The 18,583-nt window shown below is 34.7% G+C and overlaps 1 protein-coding gene and 1 long non-coding RNA gene across 7 annotated transcripts; one reads left to right on the top strand and one right to left on the bottom strand.

Moving 5' to 3' along the window:
• The first annotated feature begins 11,109 nt into the window (after positions 1–11,109).
• Positions 11,110–14,324, top strand: LOC110930541. Of its 6 annotated transcripts, none has more exons than XR_002587903.2 (5): positions 11,110–11,730; positions 11,893–11,934; positions 12,930–13,287; positions 13,618–13,775; positions 13,920–14,324. It is a non-coding gene; the product is annotated as an uncharacterized LOC110930541 (long non-coding RNA). The 6 variants fall into 6 exon arrangements; XR_002587902.2 differs by having other exon boundaries at positions 11,114–11,934; positions 12,930–13,012; positions 13,148–13,287; XR_002587904.2 differs by lacking the exon at positions 11,893–11,934 and having other exon boundaries at positions 11,111–11,730.
• Positions 14,325–14,955: 631 nt separating this feature from the next.
• On the bottom strand, positions 14,956–16,795 carry LOC110930540 (probable receptor-like protein kinase At5g38990). The gene is made up of 4 exons (XM_022173855.2): positions 15,902–16,795; positions 15,538–15,708; positions 15,356–15,472; positions 14,956–15,263 (listed from the first exon to the last, which is right to left on the bottom strand). Exons 1-4 carry the CDS (start codon positions 16,793–16,795, stop codon positions 15,063–15,065), a joined length of 1,383 nt encoding a protein of 460 aa, XP_022029547.1. The 3' UTR covers positions 14,956–15,062.
• Positions 16,796–18,583: the final 1,788 nt, after the last annotated feature.

Here is an 18,583-nt window from a genome sequence, read left to right on the forward strand (position 1 = left end):
ATTTTATTATTATTATTATTATTATTATTATTATTATTAATATCGTTCCTGCCATCGCATTCACTAATATGGATTCATCCAAAAATCCATATTACGCTCATCGTATTTCCATACGAGGCATTCTCCCACCTGTCGCATTCTCTCACTACTTTCTAAAATTTCCTCCCCAAAAGTCCTAAGTTCTTGGACATTTTCTGCACTCATTGGGGGTGCAGGTTCTAGGACTGGGTTTGGAAACTGGGGTACGGGTTCCTGATACGGAGGCATAGGGGCCTGGTACGGGTATGGATTCTCTAAAATTTCCCTAACATATGCATCACTAATGTTGTAGGGATCTTGAGGATCTAACCCTGGGTAAGCTCCTAAGTTGGGCAGTGGCACATTTTCCTGTATTGGGTTTTGTTGCACGTAGTCCCTAACATCGTCCCACTAGGGGTCGTAGTTGTTTGGGTCTAGGGGATCTGGTGCAGGTCCCTAGGTATCTCCTCCGGGTTGTAATCAGGCATTTCTATCTGGTTTTCTACTTCCATGGGTTGGTCAGGATTTTGTGGTTGGGGTGCTAGCATTTGTTCCAGGTTTGGGTCAGCAGCAGTGGTTGCTAAAATATGGATATTAGCGATACCCCTATTGAGCATGTCCTGATTATAAGCATCAGTTTCTCTTTTTGCTGCGGCTAACACTCGCTGTTTCTGCAAATTTTTCATTCTTTTCCTACGCTCGTGCGCTCCCCTACTGAACCATCTCCTCTTTTTCTGAGGAAATGGCTCTTCAGACTGAGCCTTAAACACAAAGATTCCTTCTTCTATGTCAGCAGAATACCCCGAGAGGGCAGGCTGAGAAGAGGAGGTGCCTTCGCTCCTAGGCGAACCAGACAGTTGACGATAGGCGTCAGAAGGTCCTTGGTCGCTCATACTGTAAACTAACAAATAGTCAGATAACACATAGCAAGAAATACAATTATACACGTATTTCCATAATTTATTTCCTAACACTTTGAATTTTGATGTCAGCAGAACACTTCTGTGGCTGAATCAGTGGCATAGCTCTGATACCACCTTCTGTCACAACCCCCGGTCCCTAGTTCCCGGGAATGGGCGGCCGTGAGCCAGTTTCGGTGGTATCACATTTATTTATCCAATTTGGCAGCGGAAATTTTCATCAGGACCGTAGTTAGGAAATATTTAATCAGAGTAAACCACCATGTTTTATAACATTAAACATATGGGTAAAAACCCAAGTTTTCAATACACACGTTTCATAGGAATAAATCCTATTTATTTAATAAAAACATCCATTTTATTCTTAGGTAACTTTATTGCCACTTTTCCAAGCCTCCAGTGCTGTCCAGCTGGCTTCTATTTGGCTTTCACATTTTGTTACCTGAAACGCGTTTTAAAAACATTTTGTCAGTGGGAAATACTGGTGAGTGAATCCCAGTTTAATCAGGTTTAAATTAAATTCACAGTGAACAGTATTGAGGGCGATCCCACAATTACATTTGTTTCCAAGTTATATCAATTATCACCCGTTGGTACTGTCGACACCCGACTTGTGGAAATGTTACTCCTTAACCAGGTTGTAACCAATTTTGTATACAAAACCCCAACATACCCACGATAATTGTATTCTTACAAATACTCAATAACTGTTATTCGCATAGAAAAGTATGTAAGGTTTTGTAAAAACAGTTTACAAAAAGGAGATTACTCACATCGCTGTTTTAGGTTATTCTTTAGGGTTTCCTGGTGAATATCTATAATTTACACAAATGCACGTGTGTTAGTATAATAACCCATTTTAACATTAGTAATACCCTCCCCGAGACGGCATTCCAACGACTACGTCGGGCAGAACCACGACAGCCGTTACGGAACCCTAGATCAATCGGGCAGCGTATCTAATACGTCTCCAGGAGTTATAATACTTACATCGTAGCATAACCTCGCTGTTTTAGGGGGTATAATGCCCGGGTACAATAACACCACTACAGAAATTGTGATTTAAGAAGTGAATTGTGAACGAATTGTCGACTGAAGCCGATGGCCTCTATTTATAGGGTCTGATCTTGACTTTCTCGCGGCCCGCGTAAGATAAGGCAAGGCTTTACGCGGCCCGCGTCAACATCCCGTCAACGCATAGCTTGGCTGGGTCAGCGTGTAGGTCCGCCACGATGATGACACGTGTCATCACCGGGCTGCGCCACCATTTGAGACACTCGCGGCCCGCATCAACTAACAATAACCTTTACGCGGCCTGCCTAAACTAAAGAAATCAAAGGAATCCGGTTACACCTTCATACGGCCCGCGTAACAGATTGGGGTGAGTCTATGCGGCCCGCCTCAACTTGAATAAACTTATTTTATTTTTATTTTATCTATTTTGGGCTCGGTTTTCACATACGGGGTGCATATAAAGACATATTGATACATTTAAAGATATATTAGGGTGTCAGAACTGTTATGAGGGTGTCGGTTTTACCGAGGGTTGTTATATCATCTTCTAGAGTTGCCTTTGATTTGGGTTTGGGGGGCTTTCTGGATGTTTTCTTTTTGGGCTTTTTGGTAATGGCAGGTGTGGGTTTCAAAGCAGTGGTTGTGCTGCTATGATCACCTGGAGCAGTGGGTTCAGCAGCCGATACCTGAGGAGCAATGTTATCTGCTAAATTCTGCTCAGGCACCTCTGCTTTTGTTTTTGAAGGTGTTAACATTCTAGTGAATGTTTCAGGTGTTAACCATTTATTTGAAAATAAACACCTTGTTTGAGCAAATTTTCATTTTCCTTTTCAAATTTTTGTTTAAAATAGTAGCTTAGAAACCTTGGAAAGAGCATAAATGATTTGCTGTCAACATTTTTTACCAAGTCATTAAAGATCTCTTGAGAATAGTTAAAATCTTCATTGTTTAAACTAGCATAACCCAGGCATTGAATCTTTAATGGTATTTCGTTAAACGCAGTTTTTTATTTGAGACACACACCAAAAGAGTGTGAAATAAAAACCTAGGTGCAGAAGGGAAATAACCTTTTTGTAAGGTATCTCTTTTTGGTTGTTCTGCATACCCCCTTTTCAAGAAATCAGTTTTCAACTCGGTTTTAGAAAAAGAAGTTTTACCTTTCTGATCATCGAGCTTAAAGACTTCTGAGATTCACTGTGAAGTAATTTGAATCGCTTTACCCTGTATAGAGGAGTTGATGGCTATGACGATGTCTTCTTGTTTTTCAAGGGTAGCATTTTTCCAGAACTCTCTCTGGGTTTGTTGATAAATGGGAGCATCTGCTATTAGCAAAGTTTTGTACTTTGATGCAGATAGGTGTCTATGATGGAATCGAAGGTGTTGGTGGCAGTGGGTTTTGTGAGTAGACCCAAGTAATTGTGAGGAGATTTGTATGGGATTTCAATGGGTTCATCGGCCATTTGAGTGGCCTCTTTAGAAGATGAGGATGATTTTGATTTTGACTTTGATTTCGTCATTTTGATGAAGAAGAATCGAAGAGTGATTTGAGAAGAAAAGTTGAAAACTACTTTGAGAATAGATATTTGGAATTCAATTCAACAGTGTGTGACCCTGTTTGGGGTTTTGATCAGGGTTTTATTCAAGGAAAAATTAATACTGACGTGGCGGCGGTTACAAAAGATCTGATGGCTAAAAACTGACCACGTGCCAACCCCTGATGAAAGGATGAATAACGAGAACAGTTGTTTTGAGAGCCACTGATGAAGCAAACATCAGTAGTTACAACGGTAACAAATGAAACAGTGGGTGATTTTTACTATCAGTAGATAGCACATCAGTGGATACAACACTGATTTTGAACAACAGTGCTTATCAAAAGAATGAAGGAACAGAGGTTGACTTTCAGCAGGGGACAATGTTTAGGAAACAGATGTTTGAGCACAACAGTGGTTGGGTAAAGAAATGGTAAGGATTTGAAAAATTGTTAAGTCAACAACTGTTGGTGCACCAATGAACAAACTTTTGGCAGATATTTTGAACATCTGCTGCTCTGGACAGAGTTTGTATTTAGTGTTTTGCCACATATCTATTACCAGTTTTGAAACCTTTATAAATTACTGGCAGTGGTTTAGTATCCCAGATGATGAAAACCTTTTTACTAAGGTTACTCATTTTGTGTCTAATTATTTGAATTAGAACATGAGTATCTCAGTAGTTTAAAATCTGTTAGCAATCAATTTTTTATCTGTGTTAAAACAAGCTTGAGTTTGACATGACCTTGTCACATGTACCATTTCCTTTTGATTTATTTTTAAGGATAGTAACACCACACAAAAATAAGGAAATTACATCCTGACATGCGATTGAAACTTTTACTATCAAAAATGAGTAAAAGTACAAAATATATCATTCCAAAAAATGAATAATATATCCTGTATTATTTGAGAAAAACACCTTTCTAAGAAAAATAGTTAAAGGTAATTTTGAAAATATCATCAAAAGGATCTGGTAACTTTCCAAATAAGCTCAGAATCACATCATTCTCAAGTTTTAAGAAAATGGTCAATGATTTGAAATACATTGTAATAACCCCTATTTGGGACCATTTCCTTATCAATTGATTGCAAAGTCCTCTTTTAAGTTCAATCACTGGTGATACTTTTGTTACCTGAACTTCCCTGAATCAATGAATGCACACAGTTGCTTGATGACCATTGCTCACCCAATTTTGGACTCTAAAGTGTTTTACATTTATACTCTTCTCTTTTGACATTAAAAGTCTTGAGATAAATACACCTTTGAGTTATTGTGCTTTTTCTTCTTTTCCTTTTTATACTTTCCATATGTAAGTTTTGAAATACTTACTGGAAGGTTCCGAGGAAAGAATATTCAAATCCAAAATCATTTTTCAGCAATGTTTTGAGAGATTTGGACATTTCTGGGCATGTTGATGCCAAATTTCAAATTACTCATGATCTGGATAGTTGATTTTTTTCTTTTTAGAGGATTCTCAACCTGTTTTTCAATACATAAGATCTACATAGCTAAAGTTTTAATTTCCCTCTTTTTATGTTAACAAAAACACTCATGTTTTCATCCGAACATGGATTTTTGTTGACACGAGGCAAACACTTTAGCAGCAGTAATGATAAAAACATCGCAAACTTCATAACAACAATTGACATCAATTTTGTGAAATAACATAACTATACCATAGTTATCAGACATATTTTCATATCTGAGAGCTATAGGTGATTTATGCATGACGTCACATGTTATGTGAAGTCTGTGTGTCTTATGACATCTTGGTTGTTTTTCCGAGCTTTGAATAGCAAATTTGAACATGATTACTCGTTACTCTGTTTTTCAACGAATACAATCAACCTTAGTATCAATGAATTTTGAGCTAAACTATTATGTCAAATTGATTGTTAGATCGAATTTGACTGTCCAAGCTCTGATACCAATTGTTAGGATCTGAGTTTGGTTTTGGTTGTGTTTTACGTTTGAATTAAGATGAAGATGAATGAGTTGTACAGCGGAATTAAAATGGAAGCAAACTTTTCACAATCAAACAGGAGAATTGCTTTTAACATATAAGTTTAACATTGAACCGAATGATTGAATTTAATTTTAACAACGATTACAATTTGCAAGTATGCAACAAACTCCCCCTCAGCCTGAGCTCACAGTATTTGTTCGTGCAGGAAGAAGATAGTGAAAGAGCTAATAGAACAGTACAGAGCATTGTTCTATTTATAGGCATGAGCAAACTACTGAAGCATCTAAGCTAACGTCACCATGAAAGTGACATCTAACCTCCTAACAAACTCTAACCTCTGATCTATACAACCTCTGCTATGCTAACTACTGATATTACATTTCATTTCATAAAGACATCTAAACTATTGCTGCATCCTTCCACTGATGTGAACCCAGCAGTACTCGTCATGATCACCAGAGCTTGACTCAAGGCAGTAGATTGAACAGCAGAGCTTTAGTCTTCCATCAGTCTTTTATTTGAACAGCAGTTTGTAGGTCAGCAGTTTGTACGATCAGTAGATAGGAGGTCAGCAAATGTTGAAACCACTTTCAAGGGAGAGACTTGTATACATAACATCTGCTTATTCTGGATCCACTGCTCTGATCCAGTTTTGGCTTTAATTATCTGTTCCTTTGGTAGGGTTCAATCCCAACAATTTAGCAAACAACTTTGATCAAACACTGTTTGTGTATCAGTGGATGAGCTTTAACAGTTGTTTTGTACATCTGCTGCTCTGATGAAGGAAATGATTTTGACTAGTGAAACCACAATATCATATCCAGCATCTGTTGATAGTGATTGTAAGTTACCTGCAGAACCAAAAACTTGACAAACACATTTTAAATGCAAGTTTATCAGAATTAATCATAGCAGCATGATTTATAGGGATTTTAATGCAGAGAATTTGCAGGTTTTTGCATTCAAGGTTTTATCACATATCTACTTCATGTTTTAAACATTCTATAGATTTTTATAGTGACTCAGTATCCCAGATGATTATCATATTTTACTTTGGCCACACATTTTGTGTTTTAGTCTTTTGGGAATTTAGAGTAAAACATGTGCAGTCAAACATTTGAAGTTTGTCAACAATCCACCTTTATTACTGATTTAGACTTGAGTTTATGAACGAGATGATCCATACCCTTAACACCAACTCTTCTTGACCATTATCAAAGAATATATAACCCTAGGCAAAAACAAGAAGGGTTTTACATCCTGACAGGTATTTGGATTTTTACCATCTAAAATAAGTAAAAATGCAAAATATATCATTCTTTAAGAAAAATGAAGAACAACATATTCTGTTTTATTAAGGAAATTTAAAAAAAAATAAGTAAAAATTTCCTGAAAACAACATCAATTGGATCAGGTGCATACTGTAAATTTTAATTTGATCAGAATCACTTCATTCTTAACTTTTGGAGGATGGTCAGTGGTTTGAAATAAATTCCATAACCACTGTTTGATACCATTACCTTGTTAAATGATTGTGACAGTGGAAAGCCTGCTCACAATGGTTTTTGAAAGTTCTTCCTGAACCTTATTACCATGTGAAGAATTTCTGACAATTCGGCCTAATCCTTTTTATTAATAATCAACCTGTTGATACTTTTGATACCTGAACTCCCTGATACAGTGACTGTACATGGTTGATGAATGACAAATGTTTGACCAAGGATGTATGTTTATTTTTGATTTTTTCTTTTGTAGGACCCATCTGTGAACTCTTAAGTGTTTTAGATTTATACTCTTTTCTTTTGATTTCAAAAGTTTTGAGATAAACACACTTTTGAGTTTTTGTAATTTATCTTCATTCCTTTTTTACCCTTTCCATAGAAAAGTATTGAAACTATTTCTGGAAGATTTTCAAGGAAAGAATACTCAATCCAAAATCATTTTTAGCAATGTTTTGAGAGATTTGGACATTTTTGCTAATGCTTATGCCAAATTTCGCATTACTCATGATCTGGTTTTCTAAACATCAAACATATAACCTTTGAATGATTTCACCCTTTTTCTTATAAGATATTTGGGCTAATATCAAGCTCTTTACAACACTGATATTTCACTATCACTGTTTTGAGTTGATCCGTGGTTATATCTGATGCAAATTTTAAGACTACTGATTTTCATCTTAATTTTAATCATAATTTTGTTTTCAACCTTTTAGAAGTCTTCAAAATTGTTGTTCACATATAAGATTTTGTTCCTAAGGTTTTGTTCATCTCCCATATGTTACCAAAAGCATAAATGCCTTTTTTCTGAACATAGGTCTTTAATGACGTGAGATAAACCCTTAGCAGCAGTCAATCATGGAACCAATCATAGTTTTCATCACAAACACTCATAGATCTATGAACGATTATATCCAATCCGAGATTATTAAATTTTACCAACTTTAAAATCATCGGTAGTTTATATCAGATTATCAGCGTTATGTGAATCCTATGTGATAAATGACATCTTGGTTATTTTACAAAAGTTTTTCAAATAACCAACTTTAGACGTGATTATCCTTCACTTTCGTTTTTCAACAAATACGACAAACCTTAGTATCAATAAATTTTGAGCTGAATTGTTATGTCAAATTGATTGTTAGATCGAATTTGACTGTCCTGGCTCTGATACCAATTGTTAGGATATGAGGTTCTCATGATTGTGTTTGTTTGTAATAATTAAACAATGAATGAATCTAAAACAAAGATCAAATGTAGCGGAAATAAAACAAACTTGGTAAACATAATCAAAGGAACAATAGTTTTCATAAACATGTGAATCTCATTAGTGTCGAAAGATTATAATCAAAAGATTATATGCATGCTTACATACTAAAACTCCCCCTCAGCTCGAGCTCCATGGTTGATTGTGCAAGATGATAGAATTAAAGGAGAAAACTCCTTGAATAGAACAGAGCAAACTGTTCTATTTATAGTGTACATCAAACCACTGGAGCATCTAAGCTGACGTCACCATGAAAGCGACACTTAACAACCTAACAAACTACAACCATTGATCTAGTACAAGCACTGTTGTCAAACAGCTGATTACAATACATAATACAAAGACAGGTTAAACTACTGTTTCTTCATACTACTGCTTTAGCCCTAGCAGTGTTTTGGTCTTCAGCAACACTTGAGTCAAAGCAGTAGATTGAACATCAGTACTTAGTCTTCAATGGTCTTTGAATGGACATCCGTTGTTGTAAGTAACAGTTGTTGTAGTAGAACAGTTGATAGAAGACATCAGTTGTTAGAATCACTTTCAAGGGGAAAGTCTAATGTAAAACACTGCTTATGTAGAATCCACTGTTCTGAACCAGTTTTGGCTTTACATCATCTGTTCCTCTGTAGGGTTCAATCCCAACAAAGGGTAATCTGTTGGGACCAAGCAAGATAGTTGGAGGCTGTTAATTTATGTGGAATAATAAAAATTATATGCATGATTGAGTAAATCAAATAATTGATTTACGTATAGCTGTTATACATCATCTTCTTCGATAGACGGTCTATCTATTTGTTTCAGTTCTGAACTTCCAAAATCAGCAGATAATGAAATCGCAGAAGGAGTTGGTAAATAAGAACAGATCGATTTTTGATTACTTGTTGGATTTTCGAATACGATTTTGAATAAGAATAGATCGATTGTGAGTTTTTGTTTGCTGATTATCAGGGGTTTTTGATTTCGTAATGGACGATTTTAACCTTGGCGGTTTCATATATATATATATATATATATATATATATATATATATATATATATAAATTTGATTAATTTAATAGTTAAGCAGGGGGTTTAAATGAGATGATCTGACGGTTGTGGTTATAGCGTATATATAGGTAGAGGATCCTGTAAAAAGTGCTCAAACTGTGAGAAGTGTATTATAACACTATAGATAATACTATATAATATATACATATATATATATATATGTAGAGGATCCTGTAAAAAGTGCTCAAACTGTGAGAAGTGTATTATAACACTATATATAATACTATATAACATCATATAAACACCATATAACAATATGTAACACCATATAATACCATATACACTACAAGAAATTAGGGTGTTTACCCACACATAATTTACCTACACATGTAAATGTGTGGGTATTTACCTACACATGTTTGTATATGTGTGGGTAATGGTTGATAATATATTTTCATAATGTTTAACACTTAATATGTGTTGGTAATGGATTTTAGCCACACTTGGTGTTGGTGGGAAAATTTCCCCCCAAAATTGACAATCGATTAAATATTAAATTACCTACACATGTGGCAAATTTTCTTCATGTGTAGGTAAATTATCTACACATATGTAAAAAACTAATATATGTGTAGGTAAATGATTATGTTTGCCAACACATAATTTTTTTTTAAAAAAAAAATATGTCGATAAACTAAGTTAATTTGTTTTTTTAAATGACATGGCAAATTAAATGCCTACACATGTTTAAATGTACAATATGTGTAGATATTAGATATATATAAAATATGTAAATATATATTTTTTGATGACGTGGCAAAACAGATATCTACACATATTTAGAAATGTACAATATGTGAAGATATTGAATGCATATAAAATACATATTTAAATCTTTTTTATAAGGTGATGTGGCAAAACAAATATCTACACATATTTAGAAATGTACAATATGTATAAATATGGGATACATATAAAATAACTTATGAGGGCTCCAAGCTCCATCTAAAGCTCAAACTTGGTTTGTTGGTAATTTTTCAAGTTAGGCTCCGACTTGCTCCTATTTGATTTATTAATTTATATTAATTATAATTATATATTTTTCAAACTTTTATATATTTATACAATATATAATCTACATATTAGAAGGGCAACTTAGGTCATTTGTCACTTCCCTTAAAATTCATTTAATGCATAATGTACAAACTTAAACTCATTATGCACATCTATAGAGTTTTTTCCCATAATGGTGTTGGTGGATAAAATATTTACCAAAATGGTGTTGTTGCATAAGTATTTACCAAAATAGTGTTTTTAAAGATTTATTTGTTCATCACTCCTAACCTCATTGGATAATTTAAATTCTTTGAATAACTATTAATTTAATCATGGTATTATGTCTCTCATCTAACTTATTTTCTTTAAGAATCTTAAAAAAGCCTATTTTTTTTATAAATAAAGTTCAGATTTTTTAGTCACTCATTTTGTTGTTAACTTTTTTTAAATCAAGTTTTAATGTCTGAGTTACACGACATTTATTCCCTCTATTAAAATAAGATAAATAAAATTTACAGTTTAAGATAAATAAAAATGTTTTTCTTTATTTATTTTTTTACAATGATACAATTAATTAATATTTTTTTATCAAGTCGATGTGTTAACCATCCCACTAATATGTATGTGGATACCTGTAATGTCGTAACTTGACAAAAAAATAATGCAACAAAACCAATAGGTTGTGTGGAAGAAAAAAAAAGCACGAATAATATTCTGAAAATGAGTTCAATTGTTTTTTTTTAAATAGTTTCTCCACCAACACCATTATGGGAAAAAACTCCACATCTATACATAAAGCTTTTGGTGCAACTCCCATCAACATAACTCAGCCAGAAAACACAGCACACGGATACCAATCCCAAACATCTCATCCACCGTCCATTCAAATCACAATCAGACGTCTATCATTCTCCCTTCACACAAGTTTCTAATTTTCAATTTTTTCACACATGGGGAAAGAAACTGTACTCTTAGTTCTCTCTCTCTCATTGTTCTTCGTCTTTCTCTCTCTCTCACAATGAATTCTTTCATCTTCCAGTTCATCGATTCTGATCACCACCATCCCCTAAATATATATTCCCACCGGTGTCTTTTTAGATTCCGACCAGACCTAGGGTGGTTTTGTTAGATTTCATCTCTCCACAGAGAACACCGACGATTTTTAAACTTGATTTATATGTTCCAGGATACAGAGATCAGTGGCGATGGTTACAAAAGCATGGTAGGAGATCTGGGGTGCGGTATCGATGTCTAGGGTTGGTGAATCGAATTTTCCAACGAAGATGGTTAGGGTTCAGGCGAGTTCCGGCCACACAGGTAAGTCCGCAGAAATTGTCATATTTGCATGCCTCGGTTTTGTTTAGATTGGTGGCATATGGCCCCTTTCTGGCTAGATATGGTGTTAACACTGGTGTCTATTCGGATTTCGGCTATACCTTGGGTTCCGGCAACACTCAAGGAGTTCCGGTGAGGTTCCGATATACCCGTTCTTTGTTGTGTTGTCAGCTGAATCTGTTTACTTACAAATATGGTTACATACATCTTCACGTAATTAATCTGTTGATGGACTAATTTGAGTCAATGGTCCAATTTTTTTCCATTCCTTTTCTTTGTTTGTGTTCTTTGCAGAAACCCCAATTTTTGGAATTCGTAGATGCCCTAATCAGTTAGGTTAGTTCATGGTTTTATGAATCTGCAGTGAAGTCTTGTATCCTGAATCTTTAGATGATGAGTATGATTGGGCTTCTAAAAGCTCATAACATTGCTATGTGGTACTTGTTAGTATACTGTTAATGTATAATATTAATATCTTTTTTCAAATCGAAGTTGAAAGTTGAAACAGTCAAAACATTACCAACAATGGCAATTGTAATATGCCAAGAAAGACCACCCCATCATATTAGTTTCTATATAGTTTAGATGTGCCCATATATTAAGAAAGTCAAACTATATTTTATAAACTTTGTTTTATAATCTGTTGAATTTATGTTTTGTAATCTCTTACTATGTTGTCAAAGACGCAAGGCGCAGGCGAGGCGCATCGGCCTCGCCCGGAGCCTATGCGCAAGGCGCAAAAAAAGCGTGGGCTTTTTTAACAAAAGCGCACATAGAGAAAAAATATAAAAAATATGTTATGCTTTGAAAATAAATAAGATTCCACATATAAAAAATTAAAAAGATAAACTATTATACATGCCATTTAAGATCATGTATCTTGAATTTGGTTGAACTTGTGCGTGCACGCGCGAGCTCTGGAAACCCGGGCCCGCGTGAGCCAGTCATTTGCTTTGTTTTACCTTTTTTTCCTGCGCCGATTTCGTGCCTCAACCACGTTTTTTGCGCCTAGGCGCGCGCTTTTTGCGCCTCAGAACCATTTTTCCAAAAAAGCCCATTTTTGCGCCTAGGCTACCACCAGGCGCTAGTGCGCCTCGCTGCGCCCGGACGCTTAGGCGCGCTCTTTTTGCGCTTTTGACAACATAGATCTCTTATTTGTGAAGCTAATGTATAAATTATGTTTCAGATTATTTAGATTATATCTGTTATAAATGATTGGTTAATGTGTAACACTCTTAACATTAGTGATTTAGGTTTTGTAAAATACATAAATAGTTTAATATAAGATAAATATTCTGAGTTTTTCATTGAAAAAGCTCATCCTCTTGTAGCTTTACCAAGTTATTTTACCGGTGGTTGAAACTAAACTAGAGGGGTTCAACTAAAGAGAGTTGATTGGCTGTTAACGCCCTTGGTAGGTTGTCGTTTGGATTTCTCTTTCTCCAGGATTACTAGCTATCACCATTAGATGAGACCGATAGTTTGGTTGTTATCACTATTATAACGTTTGTGTTGTTTGCTTATTATTAATTGCATATTTTGTTAGCAGATTTACTGAAATGGACCTGCACGTATCAAGGTGGTTTGACTTTTCAATTTTGTCACTTATGTCTGCCATGTTAGTTTAATCGCTGGTTCAAGGGCTGAGGTGTTGAAGCCAGACAAAAGTCGGCAATACCCTAAAAGATGGTAAGTAATTTTCTAAAACATATTTGTTTCATGAGCTTTAGTTTTTGTTGGAGCAAAGATTTTTATTTTAAATTGTTCATCACAGAAGAAATAAAGTTAATCCATTCATGAGAGCTGATCTACCTGAAGTTCAGGTCTTATTGTTTCTTCCACACAAGCTTATAAAAACTTGAAAAAGACAATAATAATGTTGTTTGGTTGAGCCTAAAGACAATTGAAAGTCTGCAACTCATGTTTTTTCTAATTTATATATAACCTGATCTCATTTTGATTATTATCATGCTCATGATCAAATGATGCCAATTGTCATTTTTTTTTTAATTTTTCCAGGTTTAGGTGGTTATGAAGCTGAAGAAGCAACTGGATGAATTAGTCATGAACGTAAAAGGGTAAACTAGGCATCTGAGTAACTGAGTTTTAATTTGTCTACATCAACATTTTCATTTTCATTTTGTGTGTCTGGTTAGAGGTTTCTACATCAACTGCAGGTTAGTTTTGTTATATATATATATATATATATATATATATATATATATATATATATATATATATATATATATGTGTGTGTGTGTGTGTGTGTGTATACATACATAACCTGATTTGGGAGCCGTTTCTTGTCAATTTTACTGCAGGATAACTTCTTTGCTAGCTTTGCGCTCGGTTGGTTGATCACAAACGGAGCTGGTCTAGCCTCGTACCCGATTGACACAGTGCGAAGAAGAATGATGATGACATCTGGGGAAGCTGTCAAGTACAAGAACACATTTGACGTGTTCAACCAAATCGTGAAAAAGGAGGGTGTCAAATCATTATTCAAGGGTGGAGGTGCTAACATCCTCCGAGCTATGGCTGGTGCAGGTGTGCTTGCCGGTTGACAATGGTCAAGATCCAACTCTTGATTCTCTTGTTAAGTTGACAAGCCTTTTGATTATTTATGATTTTACTGCCTTGTAGTTTACATTTGTTTCATGTATTAATCAAATTGGCACTTTGTTTCAGGTATTAATCAATGGTGATGTTTGTGACATTACGTATGATTTTACTGCCTTTTAGTTTACATTTGTTTCAACACATATTAAGATCAATACCAACACATGTTCAATATTTACCTACACATAATATTACTTTTACCTACATATAAGATTACTTTTACCTACACATATATTCATGCCACGTCATCCGCCACGTCGGATGCCATGTCACTTGCCATGTCGGATGCCACATCACCTGCCACGTCAGATGCCACGTCACCTGCCACGTCAAATGCCTTCTAAACAAATTGTTGTACTTTTAACCACACATATAAATGTCTTTTAGCCACACATATATGTGTAGGTATAGCTTGCTATATACCTACACATAACTTATGTGTAGGTAATGGCCTATATCCACATTCACGAGTCTACACATCATTACACTTAATTTATGTGTAGGTAAAGACAACTATCAACACACTATATGCTTTTTCCCACACATACTTTGTGTTGGTAAAGCACCAAATTTCTTGTAGTGATAACACTATGTAACACTATATAACTCTATATAACAAATATAACACTATAGTTTGTCTGATAGCATGTCTATGATAGATGTATAGTGTTATATTTGTTATATAATATTATATAGTGTTACATAGTGTTATATGGTATTATAATTATTCTTTTTAAGTTATGACAAGAACAAAGTTCATAAACACATATACAATTGACATGTAATTGAAAAACGTACATAATTATTCTTTTTAAGTTATGACAAGAACAAGGTTCAAAATGAAATCAATTAGCACTTATATTGTAAAGTGAAGTCATCAATTGTATAAATTTTGGTGTTTTCTTCATCGCCATTGTTGAAGGTTCCCATCGCAACTCCACCCGAATTCGACCTTTTGCAATGTCGTACACGTTGTCTATATGTTTTTGTTTTACCACATCTGCAACACTTATATCCACTGAAGATGAACCCTGGTATTCTAATCTCTAGGAAAATGTTGAAAACCTTGGTTAACTAATGATTGAAAACCATAAATAATAAATATTTTATAAGTGAAGAGTTAATGAAATCATCGTACAAGTGATTCTCTGAATGAGGAACAACAAAGTTCCAAATGCAATGTTGCTTTAGCAGGATTCTCTACTGTAAACTTAAACGTTTCTTCCCATACGTGATGTTGATGGTTGTTCATGGTCTACAATCCACAAATTATAATTTAGTCTCTTAATTTGAAATACAAAGTACACAATTAACACAAACCTCGGTTTTTCTAAAGTCAAGTCCGATATGCAGGTCGATGTACGGATGTTTTGCTTTAACTTTAATATCGCTTCCTTCATGGATTGTAACAACAAGCAACCCTCCGTGGTCCAATTCCAACACCTCGGTCTCGCTAGGCTCTGGCGATAAACAACTCTTTGCAATTGGCTCCTGAAGCAAAACATTTGATTTGAAAGTTACATAACAAACAATATAAGATCGGACACACACATAAATGCCAAAAAAAGAATACCTTTTAGTATATAAAAATACCTTAAACCTCTAATTTGGTTATGATTAACTCAATAATATTTTGCTGAAAGAGATGGACAACATACATGACACAAAAATTAAAGAGGCTTACTTGATATTCAAGTGCAGTTTCAAGTTCCCTCACAATGTCGCTCATTAGCGGACGATCCTCACGCTCTCTATTTAGACATTGGTAAGCTAATTTGGCAAACGCCTGCAAGGAATCAGGATTTATTTCGTCCTTTATATTACCATAGACAATTTCGTTTATCGTCTTCTGTTCGTAGGATTGTCGCGCCAATGCTACTAAAGATCCATTTTTGTTTTGGAAGCTCAACCTTCCACACAATACTTCAAACAACACAACGCCAAAAGAGTAAACGTCTGACTCTTTTGTTAAATACCCGGTCTCTGCGTAAAGCGGATCACAATACCCAGGTGTACCTACAGGGTTCGAGAAAAGAAATGTGTATTCCTGATTGGTAGGACCAAACTTGGAGAGACCAAAATCTGATATCTTGGCGTTCCAATTTTCATCTAATAAAATATTTGAACTTTTGATATCACGATGAAATACTCTTTGTTGGGTTTCAGATGCACCGTGAAGGTACGCCAATCCTCGAGCCGCCCCAATGCATATCTTAAGGCGTCTTACCCATCTTAGATCATTACTGTTGAGGTAATAATCAAGGCTTTTGTTAGGTACATACTCATACACGAGGATCTTCTCGCCATGATCATCACAAAACCCTAAGAGAGAGACAATATTTTCATGTTTGTAAATAGAGAGCATCATGATCTCTTTCCAAAATTCGGGATCTCCTTGCCTGAATCTGCGATCTAAACGCTTCAAAGCAACCGTGGATTGCCCATAAAAACTGACAATCTTTCCCTTATATACTTTCCCGAATCCTCCTCTCCCGATGCAATCAGCGAAGTTGTTGGTAGCTGATTTTATAGCTTCTAATTGTAGTTTGAGGTGTTCAAATTGTTTTGGGTGAGCCATTGTTTTGATTGTTTGAAGCAAAAGCGAGAACTCCACACTATTATTTATAATTGAAGAGCTTGCAAGTGGAGAAGTATTTAACAAACATATACTAGTTAATTGTCAGTTGCATTAAATCATATACTTCTGTCCTAAAATAATCCAAATTGTATGTCAACTTGACATAGTTTGGCTTTTCATATATTTTTTAATTTAATTCTGACATAAACATTTTTAAAGGTTTGACATAGTTTGGCTTTCAAATTTTTTTTTACTTTGAATATTTCAATATATATGGTTAAAATGAGGAACTGGCTTTTCATATATTTTTTAATTCTGACATAAACATTTTAAATGTTTGACATAGTTTGGCTTTCAAAATTTTTGGTTGCTCGTGATGTAGGAAGAAGGAATGCATGTTCGTTGGTCACACCAACTTTGAATATTTTAATATATATGGTCAAAATGAGGAACTTGGTAAAACATAGATGTGAGTTCCCTCCGTTTACACAAAATACCACTAGTTTTGCTTGAAATAAACTTATTTGAAACCCAACAATGAATGTAAAAAGTTAAGGTTAAGAAAGACAAAAGTGGCGTTAACTAAGCCACCACTATGTGTTCTTTCTCCGATTCTTCAATCAAGAGTTTTTCCACTTAAAACTTTTTCTTAGATGGAAGAGATCACCACTACAAACTCCTTCACTAGTCCAAGGTAGTGATTACCTTTTCCACGAGACACCTTGCGTGACTAGTTTTATCGTTCTTCACCAAGCCATGGAAGAGATCATCGGTGCAAACCCTTTGTCTCCCAACATCATTACATTCCACACGTGGAAAGAATTAACTAGACTTTTCCATTTTTGAAATTCAAAGTTCTTCCAAGTGATTATTAGCTTTTTACTTCAATTAAGGATTTAACTAATAATTATTTAGAGAATGAACTTGTTATCTTTTTATTAAGGCTTAATTAATTTTCTTTCTAATCCCCAATCAAATTCTTGGTGTATTATGCTTTGATCTTTGTAGATGATATTTTATCCTTGAGCTTTATTGTTACGAAAATTGTACAAAAGCTTACAATAGTTGAAATTTTTTATTACATACAATGATACAATAATAAAAAATGAAAGTCCAATTACAATTTATAAATCTCAATACACTTATTTATACATGAAGTTTGTTATTTTATTCGTAATTTGACCATCTTAATTTACATTCTAAACAATGATCTAAATTTGGTTATCAAATTTTAGAAATATTTCGTCTATGAATTTATCACAAACTGATGATTTTAATATATTTGCTATTAATACACTTTTTAATTACTGTTGACTTTGAATAATAATTTTTTTTTTTATAAATGACTTTATCAGTCGAGGGTTATATATGGATGAGGTTATGAATATAATAATAAACGGTCGTATACATGAAGATGAGGTTATGAATATAATAATAAACGGTCGTATACATAAGGGAAACAATTAAAATTAAAAATAAAAAAACAAAATCAAAATTTTTGGAAGGAAAGTATTATCCTACATATACATTTAGAAGATGGGGGAATAGTGTCAGGCAACATTAGGGGTGTTCAAAAAACTCGTGGCTCGCAGCTCGCTCGAAACTCGCTCGATAAAAGCTCGAAGAAAGCTCGGCTCGAAATTGGCTCGGTTATAAACGAGCCAGCTCGGCTCGGCTCGGTTTGTAAACGAGCTGAGCTCGAGCTTGGTCTGGCTCGGCTCGTGAGCTGGCTCGATAAGGTTTACATCCTTCATTTTTTTTGTCCCACGTCGCTTAGAAAACAAAAAC

Source organism: Helianthus annuus, chromosome 16, assembly GCF_002127325.2.
Source record: "Helianthus annuus cultivar XRQ/B chromosome 16, HanXRQr2.0-SUNRISE, whole genome shotgun sequence".
Lineage (NCBI taxonomy): Eukaryota > Viridiplantae > Streptophyta > Magnoliopsida > Asterales > Asteraceae > Helianthus > Helianthus annuus.